Source organism: Lagenorhynchus albirostris, chromosome 12 (genome assembly GCF_949774975.1).
Source record: "Lagenorhynchus albirostris chromosome 12, mLagAlb1.1, whole genome shotgun sequence".
NCBI lineage: Eukaryota > Metazoa > Chordata > Mammalia > Artiodactyla > Delphinidae > Lagenorhynchus > Lagenorhynchus albirostris.
The window spans coordinates 18,518,513-18,539,145 of NC_083106.1; the positions used below are offsets into that span (position 1 = coordinate 18,518,513).

At 40.3% G+C, this 20,633-nt stretch overlaps 1 protein-coding gene across 1 annotated transcript; it reads right to left on the minus strand.

Moving 5' to 3' along the window:
• Positions 1-215: 215 nt before the first annotated feature.
• RAB32 (RAB32, member RAS oncogene family) lies at positions 216-20,129 on the minus strand. Its single transcript, XM_060167442.1, has 3 exons — positions 19,582-20,129; positions 4,857-5,134; positions 216-727 (listed from the first exon to the last, which is right to left on the minus strand). The coding sequence occupies exons 1-3, from the start codon at positions 19,829-19,831 to the stop codon at positions 581-583; spliced, it is 675 nt and encodes a 224-aa protein (XP_060023425.1). The 5' UTR covers positions 19,832-20,129; the 3' UTR covers positions 216-580.
• Between the last annotated feature and the right edge of the window lie 504 nt (positions 20,130-20,633).

Consider the following 20,633-nt stretch of genomic DNA (forward strand, 5'->3'; position numbering starts at 1 on the left):
GTATTTAAGGGGAATAACCACGTCACACTAGCCAGGACTAGTTAAATCACAATATTTAAGGATAACAATTTTACATGAAGTACCAAAGTTTTGACTAGAAAAATAAATTGCTAAACAGAAACTTCCAGCTTTCTGTGGCTAAAAGGGTCTAAAAGCCTCCCTCGAACTTGAGGATAGGATACAGGAGACAAAAATACAGACTCATGAAACTACAGTGAGGCGGCAGGGAAAGTTTATTACCAGCCCAGTGTTCACACTGAAAGCCACAACTCCCAAGTCTTAACAAATCCTGAAGAACTGTCATTTTAAAAGATGTTAAAAAGAACATAAACATTATCCTGAATATGATGGCAACAACAACAGAAGCCTAAGTGTTCACAAGTGAAGAGGCAGAGCCACTGGCGGGACTCCTTCACCAGTGTCCCCTTTCATCACAGGCTCCCAGGGGTGCCATCCTTGTTATTTTAAGGCACAGCCCTGAAGATTCACAGAGCAGCATATCCACCATCCATGATCCCGTCTCAGGAATTTGCTTCCAACCGAATCAGGCTGCAACCGCAGGAGAGAAGCAGACGCTGAGTCAGCAACACTGGGATTTGTTCTCTTTTTTCACGGTCTCCTCATCCAGTTTAATTCTGCCGTCGTTTTCTTCATTAGGGAAGCTTTGGTGGTTGGCAAGAATGTTCTCCACTAGGAACCGGGATGCTTCATCTATGTTTATGTTATCCTGTAGTGCAGAAACAACCAGGATCAATTCTCACGATCAATATTCTTAGAGGAAAGCATTAGAGTATTACCAGGAACTAGGAAAGTTGGTCAGAGGGGGCATTATAAGTACGCCAGCTCCATCTCCTGCTCCAATACTGAAGTGTTTGCTAAGAGTTCAATGTTACTGAGTAATGTGACTGAGACACTCTTCTTTTTACAAAGGATCACTCTTTCTGATGTTCTGTTTTTGTGTGTGTGTGTGTGGTACGCGGGCCTCTCACTGCTGTGGCCTCTCCCGTTGCGGAGCACAGGCTCCGGAAGTGCAGGGTCAGCGGCCATGGCTCACGGGCCCAGCCGCTCCGCGGCATGTGGGATCCTCCCGGACCGGGGCACGAACCCGTGTCCCCTGCATCGGCAGGCGGACTCTCAACCACTGCGCCACCAGGGAAGCCCTTATGTTCTGTTTTTTAATGTTTTAAACTTTTGCCACTGAGGTCCAATGAACTATCTCCAAGGTAAATGAGTCTTCATCCTGCTGCAAGTTGCCAGCCACATAAGTGAAAGCACAGAGATAAAAACAATGTTGTGGGTGTGATGCCCGTTAAGGATGCTCTAAGGAATGACCAGCTATCACAACATTTGTGTGACTGATTCATAAGCTGTCATTCAATATATGATATGTAACATATAGCAAAAACTGTGCTTCTTTTTAAAAGTATTTAACTTTTCCTTTTAAAATAATTTCAGATTTACAGAAACGTTGTAAAAGTAGTAAAAATTCCTATATATTCTTCACCCATATTCCTCAGACATTAACATCTTAGGTAACCAGAGTATATCAAAATCAAGAAATTAGATGACAGCACTGTGCAGCATTACTCTATCAGCCTTGTTGGAATTTCATCAGCTGTCTCACTGTCCTGTTTCTGATGCAGGTGAGCAGCTGTGTTTCGCGATCTGTCCCCTTGGTCTCCTTGAATCTGGAACAGGTCCTCAGTCTCCTTGCCTTTCATGACCTGACACTCTTGGAGAGTCCTGGCCAGAGACTATCCCTCAGTTTGGATCTGTCTGATGTTTCCTTATCATTAAATTCAAGTCACACATTGTTGGCAGGAATAAGACATACATGATGTGCCCTCTTCAGTGTATGAGGAGGCATACTTGCTTGAAGTCATGTCTGCCAGGCTTCTCCACTGAAGAGCTACTATTTTTCACTTTGTCCTCAGTACAAATATGTAAATATCCTGTGTTTCACCATACCTTTCCCTACTCATTTTGGTATCAATTAATTTTTCCCTAGAACAATTATTACTGTTGTGTTTAATGGTGACTGTCTATTTCCATCATTCCTTCTCCATTTATGATTTGGAATTCTACTGTTAGGAAGAGCTTTCTCTTCTCTCCCATTTATTCATTTGTTTTTTTCATATCATGGATTATTATTTTATTCTGTGTATTAAGTCCATTACAATAATTATTTATTTCGTTGCTCCAATTGTCTTAGGTTTTGGAGCTCCTATAAGCAGGCTCCTGGGTCTTTTTGACGCATCTCCGTCACTCGGTGAGCGTTTCCTTAGCTTCCGGCACGACAAAATATCTTTACTGTCCTTGTCCTAATAGTCCTGAAATCAGTCATTTCTCCAGGGAGACGCAGTTCTTTTTATTGGATAACAGTATTTAAAAACCAAATTCTAAGGACTTGCAAAGCTCACTGGTTCTGTGCTGTCATTGCTTCTAATCCTCTTCAGCAGACACACCTAGTAAATATGTATGTATCCATACACATATTGGTATCTGCTTCTATGTTTAGCTGTTTACACATATACGTATGTGTACATGTGTGTGCATATGCACACACATATACACATTAATACAGAATTTATATATGTGTGTGTGTATATATATACATATATATGGACTTTTCCAATTCCAATCCGATACCACGAGGTTCATTCTAGCCTTCTCCCTTATTTGTTATACCTTTCTCAGACAGTGAGAACTCTGCAAGACCTCTGCTATTTATTCAGGTATCTTTTCTAGCACCAACACAAACTTTTTTTTACCTCCACTCCCAAGATAAGCATTAACTTTAATTAAAGTATTGATCTTTAAATGCCCAAATGTCCCTCAGTCCCCACCATCCCCATTATACCAAATAATTATAATCTTCTCTTACTGCATTTAATTGTTATTGATTAGGAACAGAAAGTCCCACATTGTAATTAGTCACACATTCTCATATTGGAAATCCATTATTTTCCATAAAGGTGAAAAGATGAAGCTCATGAATTCAAACTTGCCTTTTGGCTGTGTTTGTATCAGAATTCAGATCACTGGTATTCTAGCAGAAATCAGATTTGAAGTTAGCTGCTGGCCAGCTCAGAAGCATAGGTATTAGTGACACTTGGGCAGTACTTTAAGCCTTGACTAAAATTTTTAACAAAAATTTTATATTACTGTTACTCTCTTGAAATACTCCTGGTTTACCACTAAGGAAATTTTGCAGTAGCTGTTTCTAATATATTCGTAGGAAGGCACAGAACATATGAATGTTTTTCTTTTCACCTCCACATGTAACCCTGTCCATAGATATCATGAAGCTGACGACTTATACAGTCTCAGGTGACAGGCCACATGATACTATTGTTTATGAATCTTCCTTCTAGACTCTGGGGAGAAATTTAGATTTATTACCTGAATGATTAATTCAAATAAAACCAGAAGAGGAAATTTTATCTGTAATATATTCATCTTCTCCACCAAATCTCACGCTCTAATAAACACTTACACATACCACTAATTTTTTTCTAACAAAGCTGGGAAGTAAAGCAAATCCCCACAGGTGCAGAGAGCAGACAGAGGGCATGGCTTCCAAAACAAGTGCCTCTATAAAAAGCCTTGCCTTCTGCAATCTCTTCCTTCCTGTTTGGCTAAGTGCTCATGCAGCAACTCTGGTCTTCATCTCTCTTCCACTACTACTTTTTATTTATGAAACTAAATTTTAAGATACTAGAATATATTTGTTTAAACAAATGGCCTTTAGCTTAGGAGTAAACACTTCTGTCTTCAGCAGACACTATTTTTTCCAATGACCCCACCATCACAATATTTTCAGAGCACTTTTTGTGTAGTCTCCCATAGCTTTGCTTTCATTATTCTGATCACCAGTGGCAGCAAATAATCTTCCACTTTTAGGATGGGTTTCTGGTAAAGCTAAAAGTAACCTGGTAATAAGTAAGTAGGTCATTTGGAGAAACAATGCACTTTTTTGATATATACAAGAAATTCACAGAAGGCATACTAAAAGCTGGAACTGTGTTAAGATTATATCAAATTCATGGTTTTGAGTTTGCCATCACAGAATTTTGCTAATAATTCATCACCCTCTCATGTCTGATTGTTATTCGACCTCTAAAGTGAAACTTCCAGTGCACATAAGCCCGCTCCAGCACAATATTTTTGTGCTTGGTATTGTCACCTTTGCTTTCGTGTATATTTAGACTGTTAAGATTTTCAACAGCCAACGTGTTTTTGCTTTTCTTCAAAAAACATTTTATCCAGCTTCCCATAATGGCTGAAAGAAAAAATTCTCACTCTACTATTCATGAAGAAGTATGTCACAAATGTTGATAATTTCCTCTTGTTCAAATTTTCCTACACATTTGATCTAAAACTCTTCAAACATCATCTGAATACATCTTCTCTCTGACCTTTTTAATGTCTGTTAGTCCTGCACATGACTTACATCTTCACTAGGGACAACTATGTCCCTAAGTTTTACTAAGCCTTCTATAAAACTCAAAAATAGTTGTGCTTGACAACATACCTCATACCCCACAAATTCCAGGTACATGAAAAGTACTTCATTTAAGGACTCATACTCATAGAAAATGTCATTTGTTCTTTGCTCTAATAATAGTCATTTTTATTTTAATGTAAAATCTGCCCTTCTATTCACCTCTCCACTAGCCAATTCTGAAAGCATTCCTGCTGCTGAGTGAAAGGAGCCATAACATATCCATGCTACGCTTCACCTTTTACTAGGTTTCCAAAAACCACTCAGGTAAATCCATCTAAATACTTGAAAGTTACAGGTCAGATTTACAAATTAACAGCAGAGCAGATAACAAATGCACAGCAGACCTCACCTTTGCAGAGGTTTCAAACCATCCAGTGAAGCCATGTTCTTTGCAAAACTCGTCCATCTGGGGAGTATTCTGGCCACTGTCTTTTTTCTGGTCACATTTGTTAGCTAAGAGGACAGCAGGAATAGGGTTGCCGTTTGGAAGATGGACTTTACTATCCAGATCATTTTTCCATTTTAAAACGGCTTCAAACGTGGAACCTCTCGATATATCAAAGACAACGAAAGCACCAACAGCTTCTTTGTAATATACTCGGGTCATGTTGCCAAACCGTTCCTGTCCTAGAAATAAGTATAATAAGAGATTAAAAACTTATACTTCGGACAGAGGCGATATTTAGTTATAATCCTTTTGACCCTAAGAATAATGCTATAAACACATATCTGTCATTCCATAGCACCATAAACTGGTAGGATTGAGGACATACACACAGAACCACGAACCACAAAGCAGAAGCGGCTGATCATGTGGTCCGAGTACACAGTTACCCAGTTTTATGTTCTGTGCATGTACCCCACGTTCTCCATAAACACCGAGATGACAGTTCGTAAAGCTACAGAGTCCATCATTTCCCCCTCCACTCTTCTTGGTCTAAGAGAAGAGAGGTACTAAAGGAAAAAAGAAAGTTGGGAGTGGAGGGAAGAGACAAGAATAGAAGAAAATAAGACTTGCAGGAAGGAGATAAGTGTGGTGGGTAAAATGCTAGTCAAAAAGATCAGGACTGAACATGAGATAAAGGAACTCATGTTCTTAACTCCTCTTTCCTTCACATCTCCAGCCAAACCCGCTTTCGATTCAAAATGCAAGACTGCTCTCCTCTAAGAAGGCAGACATGCAAACCCACTATTTTATGGTTTTCCCCTTTAATTTAGAATAGAGGGTGGGGTGCCAAACCAGTAAACGTACAGAAATCCAGAAGTTATAAAGAGCTATTAAGCTCTAGTGGCCTTTGTTTTTGTTTTGTTCATAGAATCACCTATAAATCCCTTCAAATATTTCTTTTTACCAACCATGTTAAAGTATATTCAAGTCTGTATTCATATTAACTTTCTTATTAAAACATAAGAAAACCAGAAATGTATGTGGTAAGGCATTTTTGAGGAGGACCTTTTGGCTTAGAATATCCATTTCCTTAGGTTTCAGAGACAGGATTCGAAGCTCCCTCAGCAGCAGAGGGTGTGCTTTCTAACATCACCATATGTGACAAATCAAAACAGTGCCAATTACACTGTTAACCAAATGAAAAGTAAAGGCACAAACTGGGAGAAAAAAAAATACAGATCCTATATCTAATTAAAAAAATTTGTACTCAGAATATAAAGAGCTCTCAAAACTCCAAAGTAAGATTAAAAAAATTTAATAAAGTAAGCAAAAGATTAGAACAGTTTACTGAAGAATTTATATGATGATAAATAAGCATAAGAAATTATGCTCAAAATTATTAACCATTGGGGAAACGCAAATTTAAACCACAATGAGCTGATCCTTTATTCCCACAACAATGGCTATAATTAAAAAGTCTGACTATACCAAGTGTTGGTGAAGATGTGGAACAACTGGAGCTCTCATATACTGCTGGTAAGAATAATACTTTAAAATAGTACAACCACGTTGGGAAACAATTTGATACTTTCTTAAAAATGTAAACATATACCTACCATACAACAAACCCATTCCATTCCTAGGTATTCGCAAACAAAATGAAAACACACGTCTATAAAAAGGCATGTTCATGAATGCTCACAGCAGCTTTATTTTTAATAGCCCCAAACTGGAAGCAACCCAAATGTCTATTTACATACTAATGAATAGACGATGGTATATCCATACAATGGAATACAATTCAACAATAGAAAGGAAAGGAACTATGGATACAAGTAACAGCATGGATGAATCTCAAAATAATTACGCTGAGTCAAAAAAGCCAGACCAAGGAGAGAATAGGTAATACTATGAGTCCCTTTATATCAAATTCTAAAAAATCAGAAACTATAGTGATGCAGTAAGAGAAAGCAGATCAATGATTGCCTTGGGCAAGGCAGGAGGATGGATTACAAAAGACCTATTAGAGCAAATAGCTTTCAGGTGATGAAAATATTTGCAATCTTGATTACAGTGATGTTTCAAAAGGGTATACATATGTCAAAACTTATAAAATTGTACAGTGCATTGTATGTTAACTATACAACAATAAAGTTATAAAAAATAATACCTACCTCATATGGTTACAGGAAGGGTTAAATGTAAAATGCCTGCCTGGATATATTTAGGCAAACTATAGCTCATGGCCAAATCCAGCTAAATAAAATTCTAGAGAATAGCCATCCTCATCCGTTCATGTATTATATGCCTGCTTCCACTCTATAATGGCAGAGTTGCATAGTTGCAACAGAGAGTAAATGGCTCACAAAACCTAGAACAATTGCTATTAGGAAGTTTACAGAAAAAATTTAATGATTTCTGTTCTAGGGGGTTAGGAATAGTCTATACCTTGAACTGGAAGTGGTATATAAAAATTCATGAAGGTATACACTTAAGGTCTCTGCATGTAGGTTATACTTCAAGTTCAAGTGTAAAAAGCCACGTCATAGTAAACACTGAATAACTATTAGCTAAGAATTATCATTAAGTGCTCAATAAATGTATTGCACGATGAAAGCCTGAGTATCCTTTTATAAATCGTGCTGATTACACATGGCAAAGCCTTAAACTATTAGCTAGTTATGTGTTGTGCCTTGTAGTGGTGAAAACAGCTTGCAGAGGAAAATTAACTTGAGGAAAGCACAACTGTACTAGAGAATCGAATAGCAAGCACCCAACAGTCAAGTTACCCCAGGAAATAACTTTCTCTGCCTAAATCAGCCAATTGTCTTTAGAGATCTTTAGGGGTCATCAAAGTCCCACCCAGCTCTCACTTCTGATTTTTTAGGTTTCTATATTATAAATTTAATGCTAAAATGATTTTCTAAAGATTCTGCAATCACCAAATCTAGAAAGCAATGGGGATCATGACCTAGCATCACAAGGCCAAGTCCATGCACTTAGCTTATTCTCCAAAAGAATAATAAAATATATTTCCTATTCTACTGAGTTCAAAATCTCTTTTTTAAAATTCAACAGTAATCCATTAATGCTTCAGAGATATTCTCGAACTGGTAAAAACAAGTAAAAAATTAAGTAGGGAGTGGAGAAGATAAGATGAATTCATTTAAAATAATAATCTTAACATAAAATTAAAGGTTTTTCTCCAGAACCCTAACAAGGTGAACCTAGACTTAACTATGCTGTTTTACAGGTTTAAATGCACAGATTTGCTAAGCTCTTTCAGTTGTTAAACTGGGAAGTAAAGTAAACTTTGCTACTAGAGTATGAGTTGCATCCTGTATCTTTGGGTAATTTTAGCTATTCCTTTATTATTGTCCAAAACAAAGGATTCCAGTGGAAAACAAAACTGATGTTCATGAATATTCCATCCTCCTCCACTTCTAAACACACGGAGGAGCACACTGTTCTGCCCCCACTAAATCAGTTGTGTCCGTGGACTAATCCTGGCCGATGAAATGTGAACAGAAGTGTTCCTTTCCAGCGGAATCACTTGTCCTGCAGCAGCAAGGCTGAACCCCAATTTTGAGATGGTAGGGCCTCTGTTAGCCTGGGTCTTCAAGTGGCTCCAATGAAAAATCCTCCTCACGTTCCTCACCATCCCTCCCACCTCTGTTCCCCACTGTGGACAAGTAAAAAGCACGAGAAATCATCATTTTAATGTTGTTGACCCCCCAACATAACCTAGTCTATCTTGGCTGGTACAACTCCCAAATATATTTTTCTCTCTTCTATCTAGATCTGATCTCAACTAAAAAATATGTATTAGGTTCCTCCTACGTACCAGGCACTGTGCTAGACACTGATGAAAATAATGAAACAGTGAATATGACCTTCAGGATCTCACAGTCTATTTGAGGAAACAGACAAAATGATACCATGATGTGTTGGGTATAATCAGGGATACAAAGAGCATATTATGGTATCAAACAAGGGGATGTTGTTCATTGAGGTAAGTGAGTCTTTCTTGAAAGATACATTATCAAGAAATGCCATTCAAATGCTAACTCATCATGGAAATACAGTATCTTCATAAACTTTATTTCCATGCTGTGACTTTCAGGTTGCACGCCCATGGGGGTGGCCAGCCTAGTCAAAGCCATGGTAACTGCTCGAGGCAGTTTCCCAGTAGCTCTGAGTCATCCCCAGGAGAAACGCGAATTCTCCTACTTCCCCTTTCACAGCACATCAGAAGTCAGCCCTTCCTAGGTTCAAAGAAGAGCTAAGGATCAAACTAATGGGAAAGACTTTCACATCCAAAGTAGAATTGCATTAGAATTCCATAGACTCTTAGATTTTTTTTTCTAATTTTAGAAAAGAAAATAAAAAAAATACTCTGAGGGGGCAGCCAATCAACCATTTTAAGTTTAGCCTGAGAAATCTTTATTATTCTAGGATTCTACTTTCCGGAAATACATATATAAAAGCAGGAGATTTCTGCCATGCTGAATGCTCCTGGATTGTGCCCTGTGACGGGAGCGGACTGGGTAGAAGGGAAAGTCTAGAGTTATTAAATGTAAAGACAGCTGTACGTGTCTTGTTTCATGGCGTGTGTGTATAGAGTTAAAGCGTATAGCAATATGGAAACTCAGCAGAACCTGCGAAACCTCCCTCTCACTAGGTCTGCAGAAGTAGTTCAGACAGGGTGGGGAGAATGCTAAGCAACACCACCTTCTGTGACCAGAGCTGTAATCTTCTCTTACAGGAACGGGTTACGCTTTCCCGACAAAACACTGTAACGGACAATATTGTAACTGGACGATGACACTCCAGATCATCTAGTCCAACCTCTCTTATTTTATAGATGAGAAAATAAAATCCCAGGGAGATGACATTACTCAAATTTCTTAGGTTGACTTGTTATCAAGCGTACTGTCTGATCTGTTACCCAAGTATTTTCTGGAGTATATATTGCTCCACATGGCCCTGTGTTTCCAAATAGATTCAAGGTACGATGAGCCTGGGAGTGACCTTCCTTAAGGACAGCACAGCCCTGCTACAAAAGTTACAGCCTTGCTCTATGTCCCCTAGTGCTTTACCACAGCAGATAAGGAAGTGCCCCACTGCTGACTGCATTAGTTATGCTGATTCTAGGGACAGGGGTTTCATCCATACTGCTGTGGACACATTGCCTGAATATTCCAAATGGCTCTGAAATGCGTTATCCTTTAAAAGGATGTGTTACTTCCTTCTCTAGAAGAAGAACCCTGATTATAGCTAGATATCTTGGCAATGAGAAAGGGAAAAAAAGAGCACAGTGCTAGTCATCTAGGCTCGAAGACATTTAAAAATGCACGACTTTGTACATACTGAAATGGATGACCTGTAAGGTATATATGCTGGCAAAAGGATTAAAATGCTTATCTAGTATTTGGAGTATCCAACACTAATGGCTTGGAAAAGGAGTTGAGATAATTTAATACATTTCCAGGAATACATATTCCAATCAAGGGAAAAAAACCCACAAAACAGTGTACCTTATCTCTTTATAGCGCATGCAAATTTTCAAAAGGGAAATATTTCCTCTCTGATTTGAAAAGGAAAGTACTGCGTTTTGAACTATCAGAAACACATGCCAGAGATGCTTTCTCTTATGATTTTAATCCCTGGTTTTATTTTTTTAAACGTTTGTCTCAATATTTTATGTTCATGCCCCCATTTGATAAATAATCTAAATGTCTCTTAATGTTATTTGAAACTCAAAATATAAATTACACAATGAAAAATAAATCTGAGCAACAGGACAATTAGTGCTTAGCTTTTCAAGTACAAATGCTTATGTTTTCCCACCCAGTAAGAATTATTGAGCTACATATTCTTGCTCAAGGTGATTGGGAGAAAATGCATAGTTTCTAGTCAGTGCATATAAAGTCCTTTAAAAACAACTCCTTAAAATTCAGTGTGCATTTCAGAGATGAAGCGCTTCTAACAAGCTTGTGTGGGTGGTGGGTAATAGATCAAGACCCAGTCAAAATTTAATTTAAGTCCAGTCATTGGTTCTAGAAGGATAATTATCTATCCACTAAAAATGTTTACAGCTTGATACAGGTAATAATGTGATGTCATAATGGGTCTCGGGTTTTATATGTAAGAGGTTACAATTTGTAGTCACACAGGTTTTTGTTATTTTTTAGGGCACCTAGTTAATGACTCATTATACTACTACTTTATAAAGCCCTTATAAACGTGCCCCAGCATTACACTTAAATAGTTAACATGCTAAAACTATAGGTATTGTTAGGAAAAAAAAACACTTTCTTACATTAAAGAACTACCATAATACTGACCAATGAAACAATGTAACTAAAAAGAGACCATATTGCTAGTTGCCCATTTCCCCCCCACTGGCTTATGCAATTTTCCATACAACAAGTGGCTGTATTCTCCACAGATAGAACAAGTCTAGAAGCTAATGCATCAAATTAGCACCATATGAGTTTGGATTTGATATGTACTGAATTTCATATTTTAATATTGTACCATGAAGAAGGTAAAGGGAGTCACATGATTTTACACAATTCCATTCATTTGTCTGGTTTTCCTTTTTATCATGTGTAGATGAGAGGGAGATAATATAACATGACAATGAAACCTTTGGAATGAAAAATATCTGGATCCATGCCCTAACTCTGCAAGTTACAGGTGTACAGACCTCAGGAAAAGCCCTTAATCTTCCTGAGTCTCAGCTTACTCAACTGTAAACTGAGAATCATTCTCATTTCTCCAGATTATCATAAGTATCAATGAGAATAAAAGTAAACCGAATGACACTGACTATAAAACAGCTTTTAATAAATGTTAACTGTTATTATGTGAGAGGGTCAAATACCAAAATTTCCTAACTCTGGGATTCTAGCCTTACGTTTGGAAATATATTTCCACTTGGAAAAATAAGCTTTACAGGGGAAGAGGCAAAGCTGCCATTTAAATCATGTACAAAGCACCATTTCTGCTCATACTACATTCTGTCAAGCAAAAGAGTAACAAAACTGAATAAAGAAAAAATTTTTAAATACCTAAACTAAAAGGAACACAAACTCCTTTTGAGATGGTAGCAGTATCACTAAGTAGTCTTCAAAATTACCTATTCCCAAATACACGCCAGTTCAGAGTCTGGATTTTTCTTTTGGCTAATTTGAAATGAGCAGCCTTCTGTGGTATTTAGGTCACAGTGTAAGGTCTGTTTTTATTCAACTATTTACATCTTCTGTGGTGACTATGAAAATAACACCTGACTTTAATCAATTTAAAGGAAGGAAAAAAAATCAAAATATCTTTTTGGTTTGTGTCCAAAGTCATAATAGTTTTAGAAGTTTGAGGTATTGGTTTTTTCCTTTCTTAAGCATTAAATGAGAGCAAGACATGTACCACCTCTGTCCTGTAATTTCTCTTGTCTCCTTACATCACCTCTTGAGAGCCACACAGATAAGGAGCAGGTGATATGAAACAGACAGGAACTTAAGGGTCAGGGAAGGTGAGTGTGAAGGAGCCCGGGGAACAGCAGGCTTGCTCCGTGGAGCGCAGTGGGAGGGTAAGTCTGTTGGCAGCATGTAGCAGAGCCAAGACAGAACAACTGTTCTCAACTTCAGTATAAATCAGACTACCCATGGTGCTTGGCAAATTACACATTTCCAGGCCCTACCTCTAGGAATTCTGATTTGGTAAGCATGGAGGATTGCTAGTTGCCTCTCCAATATCCCTTCACAGAATTTTATTTGGGAAAGCAATGTGTCCAATTTAAAAACAAACAGAAAAAGCCCTGGTTTTCTAGCTGCCCTTGCAGCAAGGCATGTGCGTTTGACTGGACCACAAAGACAACGAATATGGCCAGGGAATAGCTGAGTGGTGAAATGTCAGCTTTGGTCCAGGAAGAATGAATGGTTCTGTTCACCAGCCATGGACTGCTCAACTACAGACTAAGTAGGTGAGAGACTTCTCTCTTGTTAAACCATGATGTTTGGGGATGTTTGACAGACGAAGGCAATTCTGCTTACAGCTGATGCTAGGGAATCTGCATTTTAAGCACCTCAGATGAGGCTGACGGAGGAGGTCCCATATAATCACACTAAAAACCCCAATATATTTAGCTTAACTTCAAAGCAATCAAAAATCACTACGGGAGATGGTTAAGGAAAATATCTGGGTAGAAGTGAGTGAAAAGAATGGGGAAGAAGAGAATGTAAGATCATCTGTCAATTAGAAAGACCAACAGAAAGGCTTAAACTAAAGCCCTGCTATCCATTTATTTTTATGTGGTTTGTCTCTCTCAGAATCAAAGTGAAGAAATCATGTTTCTAGCATCGATTGCAAAAAGTGCAAAACGCTCTTTTGAAACTATAATTGAGTATAATTCTAAAGCAACTTTTTCTTGATCTTTTGTCTCACCCTTCAGAAATCTCCCCACATATGTCAGCACTTTTTTCACCGTCCAAGAGAAGATCTCTACAACCATAATACGACTTAAACTTGTCAACTTAGCCCACTCTCTATTACTTAAGTGTTGATTAAATATGAAATCCTCACTATTTTGAGGATATGCTATTCTTGGCCTCCAAGTCAAAGGCCTTCAAAGTTTTCTTCTTTGGAAGAATACTTTCTCTCATCTCTCAATCTATTTTAATAAGTGCTTAGAAATATGTATTAATCAGGTTTTTTATTTTCTATATTTTAGGATGCTTTGACATCTTGGGGCCTTGCGGACCAGGGGAGGGACTGCCCCTCTTAGTGTTAGCTAGTTCTTAGAGAGAGCAAACAACTTGCTGAGAGCATGTCTTCGATATGCAAACCAACCAATCCTGAGTCCTTATCCTCTACCTGCTTTCTTTTTCCAGGCTCCTGCAGTCCAGGACATTATCCTCCTGCCCTGAATCACCCCACGGCCAGGTACTAGACAACTAGGGACCATCCCTATAGCCCAGAACAAACTCAGTCTCTCAAACTATCCAATCCTAAGCTTGCTTAGCCTGCCTACACTGCCTTGTCCTTTCCTTCCTGCAAAAACCACAGTAAAGGCTCCAGCCCTTGCTTTGCTTTCTCCGAGCTCCTTCTGCCTCCTGAATGACGCCAGTGCTTCCCTACACGGTCCTGCATAGTGTGGCATGGTCCCTCCTCTTGGAAACTATGAGTAACAAACTATTTCTTTCAGTGGCAATTGTCTCCTGATGTGTTGGTCTCATCACATTTTTTATTTTGATTTTGATAAAAACAAAATCTTGAGTACAATTTTAAAGGGAATAAAAATCATTAAAATTTATATATCAAAAGCTTAAGAAAGTTGGAAGGTCAGGATAACATATACATGATGGATCAAATTTCTCCTAAAATATATCTGAAAATAACATTGCAGCCCTGGAATAACGCATGGCATTCAGGCTCAATCCATGAGATCAGAGTAGACCTGACAAATATCTGTAATTGTTACCTTGCTTTTCCAGGGTGTGCTCTGCAACCATATACCAATAAAAGAGCTTTGTTAACTTCAGAGAAGTCCACAGTTTGGAAACAGTCTTTCAAAATGTACAAAAAAAAGTGATGCAGCCAATCAAAAAGTGTCTGCTTTGGAAGCAGTATGCTTCATAATTAAGTAGAAGAACTGGAAATTCTGGATTGATGACATAAAGAGATGGTAATTATTCAAATATGAGTCATATGCTCTAAAACAGGGATGACCAGAACATTTGCAAATTTAGAGAACAGTTAATGCTACTGTTTTGAATCCAGTGAACCAAAAATCCACTGTGCTATTTGACAGAGACATGAGTCCTGTCTCTGTACGGTGCCGTGCCGTGGATTACCTGTGTTTTCTTGGTCAATTTACCAAACCTCCCTGCATTTACACCATGGGGTCTCTGAAAGCCTATAATCCCGCTCAAACAATAGAATGATTAGGCAAATGGCTGGGAGCCAAGTACTTCTTATCAGCACTTGGCTGTCTCTACCTCTAACCTCAGCACCTTTTAGCTTACTTGGACTAATTGAGGCAACTAAGAATGGTGATATACTCAAAAGGAGGAAAGGCAACAGGCATATCATTATCAGGGGAATTTTCATGTGCGATAACACAAATATGTTGTTATGTTGAAACTCCTGCTGCCTGGGCAATTGTGAAAGCACAGTCCATACTGGGGCACCCAAAGGTGTGTCAGGACTCACGAACTGAGGAAGATTTGAAGATGTAAAATGGGACAGTAGGCTTTGCTTGTAATTCAGCACAGAAATTGAGCCAGAATAAGGCTGAAGATGGCAAGATTGTACGGGTCAGATGTAATAAAGATTTTCTTTAATTCCTTTAAATGAGTTATTAAGCAATCGGCCCCCAATAAGCCCTAAGACAGTTACTGTAGTACTAAGACAGAGACTACAAATAACAGAGACTAATTCCTCAAAGCACCACTTCTTCGTATTTAGAAAAAAAACTTGAATATTAATACTCCCTGACTGACAGATACTCTGAAGGTCAAGAAAGCATCAGAGATAATATTCCAGACTCTTGCTCATGAAGAGTTGGAGGGTTATCAAAGAAGACAAGAAGAGATCACTAGATATAGTAATTGGCGATATGCAAGAGAGAACAAGAAAGACACGATCAACATTCTATTTTCAGATGTGAATCAAAAAACAGAAGTGAATCTAACTATGGTTTATATAATTTATAACGTCTCCCAAGCATGCATTTTATGCTTTGGTAAACAATATTTACATGAATTCAGAATACGTTGTTCCTGATTTGTTCATTGGCCCAAAGGTGTATTACTCAGATATTTATAAAGAAATTTTGATCCTTAAAAGTGAAGGGTGGCAGAATAGCCCACACCCCAAAATGCCACTTTGGCATAAGAATTATTTGAACTAAAGGCACTTGAAAAACAGCGAGTGCACGAAGGGTGCTCTAATCTCCCCTTCTTCTTCCTTAAATGGGGAGATGAAACTCCCACGTGAAAGATGTCCTCCCTATACCAGAAGGAAGAAAACATTCTCATCACCAGAGATGGGGAGTCAAGCTGAGAGAATTCTATAGAAACAGATCTTGTTAAAATAACTCTTATCTTCCTTTAGCCTCCCATAGAGTTTGGTTATTTTTCTACAATTGCCTCTCTTTGTTCAACCTAGTATAAAAGCATTTATACTAGGTTGAACTTTTTGGGGTGTTCCTTTCCTTATAAAGGCTCCTGTGTCATGTAAAGCTTATATTAAATAAATTTCTGCTATTAATCTGTCTTACATTAATTCTCAGGCCCAGCTGAAAGCTCTAGGAGGACAGAGATAGAATTCTGCCTCCTCTACAAAAACAGTGAATACATGAAGAGTAAATTATATTAGATTAGATCTAAATGGACAAACTTAAGAAAAAAGAGAGATTTAGCCTAGACCAGCCATTCAACCTACCTGGAAAATTCTACAGTTGCTAATAGGCTTATAATAAGTAGTGGGCCAAATACTAATTCATCTATAATACATGTTAAAAGGAAGGTCAGATGCTGCATCCTAATTCAGTATGCATTAGGTAACCTCTCTTTAAAATCTTATCAAAGACTTCACTATTTTAGTATATTTCAGTATGTATTGAGCAGCAGTCTTAAAGCAGATACGAAGTAAAAGACAGCAATTGCCTAACACAAAACTTATATTAAATTGCATCTATATTTTAAAGCTACATTCATTTGATGTAATAAGGATTTGTAAGGCCTGTACCCAAGAGTCACTACGGTTCTCAATTTGAAGAGTTTAGCTTAAACTGCCTGGCCACATTTACAGAAAACATTTGGATAACTCCTGCTTCTCACACTTGGCAAAGCTTTCAAGTATAGAGACCTGACATAATTTCTTTAGCACCTTTCCCATCTCTAAAGCAACAGCAAAAAAGCTACATAGTAATAACACCACACCTTAAGTTAGTCATATCAAGTGGCCAGCTCCACCTACTATTTTGCCATCAAGGACTATTTCCCTCCTTTGAGAATTAAATATGATTCAACTTTGTTACTACATAAGGCAAATATGTTTAGCCATGGGGAACTTTTTGGAGTGACCTTCAATTTGCCTTCATTACACCATTACTACTTAATTCCAATGGTATGAGCTAGGATTCACTAGTAGCTCAAATATTCAAACCAAACCTAGTTAATGATGTAGCTCCCTAAACCTTAAGTTAAAGCCACAATATTTTTGCTCTTAGTTTCCTTACATATTAACACTGAAAACCTTATTTAAAAGATGAGCCTAATAATTTCCAACTATCTCATAAGTTTACCTCTAATCTTGATAATTGCTGGTGTGTACTTGCTGGATGGAATCCCTTTTGGAGATCTTAAAGGTCTGCTTTCCTTCCTGGAAAAGCTCAAGCTTTGGATTTAGGCAAACGTGCAAGGATATTCCATCTAGGCCTCTATATTCCAGAGTCTGGTAAAGACTGACTATGTCCCCTTTCTGGCAAAATCGATCTCTTCAAGAAGGATGAAAAAAGAGACGATACCCAGGAAGAAAACTCCTACTCATGGTTTTGCTTTCCCAAGTCTCCAAATATAAGCTTTTTTCCTTGAAGCTTAAAAACACAACTGTGCCGTAAAAATCTTTTATTTACCTGCAGTAGGACCCAAGCATAATTTAATCTTTTATTTACCCAAGCATAATTTAATCGCTAAATACCACATTATTTTACATGAAGAATAAGGCAAAGTCAACAATCCTCCGAGGCAGGGATTTAAAATCATCTTCATGGAAATTCACGGCTACACTGAAGATTCCTGCAGAATGACTATCACATGGTAAGGCAACCTTTAGAATCCATGACTTTGCTGAGAAGCAATACTATTATTCATAAGCGCTCTATGAAAAAGCAGGAAGTGTTTCGAAAGAAGCCTCTGGCTTCAAAAGATGACTTTTCAAACGAACTTTTGGTTTTCTGTAACCAACAAAAATAACAACAAAGAGCTGAGCCCAAGGCTGATTATGCCCCTTTCTCTGAGGTGACATACATCTATTTATTCTCATATCCGAAGTAGAGAAGCCTGCTCTTAAATAAATGAGTATGTAAGTTATAATTCTTCAATACCTTCTCGGATGTAATAAGCTGTTGATGACAAGAGCACTACCCAGCAGACAGACCTGTGTCCCTGACTCTGCTACCAGTTGGGTGCCCACACCTACAGGCTTCTGTCATGCAAGCGGAGGATGAAGGACAGTCTCTCCAACCCCGAAAATATGCTCCCATCCGAATGCTCTAATGCAGACTGACCTTAACATGGATGATGACTGAACAGGGTAACTCTTGGTACCACTTCCATATTTAAATTTTCCCAAAGTTAACGTCTTTTTCAATGTGCACATCCCACCCACCACACCAGTCAGAGTTCAAGTTTTCATACATTAGAGCGAGGAGGGTATGTACCCCTCAAGCAGGGATATTACGCTCCCAAATGACAACCGAGAGCAAATGCCAGGGAAATAATATATTGCGGTTGGGGAGGCAGGTGTGGGGCTAGGTGCTGGTTTAGGGAGGGAAGAGGAACATAGCTTTCAAGAGAAACTTTCCCAAATCTTCGCCTGGGTGGCCTGCCCCAGGGATGAGAGCACGTTATATGAAGAATGGGGTTTCGCTCACAAGGAAGTGTCTCAGACCCAAGGTGGGTGATGAAAAGCCTTCCGAAAAGGAACCTGGTTTCTAGTCTTGGTTGTGTCACTAACCAGGAGCATCACTTTGGGTAAGTCGTTCAACCACTCTGAACCTCGGTTCTCACCTGTGAAACGTTAAAGCAAATGAGAGGAGCCAGCCCCCTCCCTTCGCTCTTCCTTGTCAAGATTCAGAGTTAAACCTGGGGATAAGACGGGAATAAAGACACAGACCTACTAGAGAATGGACTTGAGGACACGGGGAGGGGGAAGGGTAAGCTGGGACAAAATGAGAGAGTGGCATGGACATATATACACTACCAACTGTAAAATAGATAGCTAGTGGGAAGCAGCCGCATAGCACAGGGAGATCAGCTCAGTGCTTTGTGACCACCTAGAGGGGTGGGATAGGGAGGGTGGGAGGGAGACGCAAGAGGGAAGAGATATGGGGACATATGTATATGTATAGCTGATTCACTTTGTTATACAGCAGAAACTAACACACCACTGTAAAGCAATTATACTCCAATAAAGATGTTAAAAAAAATTTTTTAAATAATCTTGAAGAAAAAAAGATTCAGAGTTAAAACTTCGGGAAAAGCCCCCATGGCTTTCTCACCTCTGGTCAGGTGAGAGCGCCAGAGCACAGGGCCTCTCCTCCACCTTTTAAAAATAAGACAGCTCTCCACACACTGAGCTGAGGCATCTAACCAGGGTTACTCATTTATGCATTTATTTACCTTGTCCTGCTTTTAAATTCTTCGACTACTACAGCCTGTTCCACTGTCCTGATTCCCCTGGAGTCCACCCGACCACATCCCTTTCCATCTTTCTAAGTAGTTTGGTCCCTTTCTTCTAAACTGACACGGGAAGGCGAGTTCGGTCAGAGGACAGAGAAAGAAGAAAGGAGACCGAAAGCAGCCTAGCGGCCCCTAGCTCCCGACGGCTGGAAACCCGGCGGGCGCCTCTTGCCCGCCGTGGGGTCCCCGCGCGTCCGCGGCTCGGGCCACACACTTACCCGCGATGTCCCACAGCTGCAGGCGCACCAGCGTCCTGCTGTCCCAGTTGAGGACCTTGAGAGCGAAGTCCACCCCGATGGTGGCCCGGTAGTGCTGGGAGAAGAGCTGGTGGACGTAGCGCTTGATGATGCTGGTCTTGCCCACGCCAAGTTCGCCGATGACCAGCACCTTGAAGAGGTGCTCGCGGGTCTCGGGCACCGTGGCGGCGGCCGCCCCCCGGCCCGGGTCCCCAGCTCCGCCGCCCGCCATGAGCGCCCAGGTCTCGCTCAGCCGGCCGGCCGCTCTCGGCAAGCTAGGGCCACGCGCCGGGGCCCTCGCCCGGCCGCGCCCTCCCCGCGACGCCCTGGGAGCCCCCGCCGGCCGTCGAAACTTCCCCGAGGCCGGCTGCTCTCCCCGCCGCGCTGCCGCAGCGCCTGACCGGTCACAGGACCCGGAACCCGCCGCCGCTCGCAGCCCGCGCGGGGCGGGGGAAGGGCCGGGGGCTGGCGTGGCTAGGGAGACCGGGTTGAGGAGGCCTCTGCACGCTGCTGCCTGCGCTCCCGGCGGGCCGGCCCAGAACTCGGGGCACTTCCTCTCCCCGGGCGTCCCCTCCTCGGGACTGCGCTGAGCTCGGCCGCCCCCTGCTGGCCGCGGGGGAGCCGAGAACCCGGGGCCGACGGCTAGCGTTCCCAGAGCCGCGGTGAGCCCAGGCGGTTCAAGGTCAGGCCTCCGAGGCCGGCGGTGAACGCCCCCGGGGCAGAGCGCGGAGGGGTGGTAGGTGGTTGTCCAGGGGGCCGACCCCAGCCTGGAAGGCGCGGGCCTGGGAATCAGCCTCCTTCCCTGGCTCGGCCATGAGGGAGTTTAACACCTGGAGATCATTGTCTTTGATCTCCAGCGGCCCACTTTAGAAGTAAAAAGAGTGGACGGATGACTGAACTCGACAAAGGACTGAAAACGCTTTTGTATAAACGAGTGAGTCTGAGGAAGAAGACACAAGGTCTCCAAAACGATCTTGTTTTACTTCCTCAGCAAACCACAAAAGCCTTTTTAAGTGTTCCGGTGGTAGAGACTC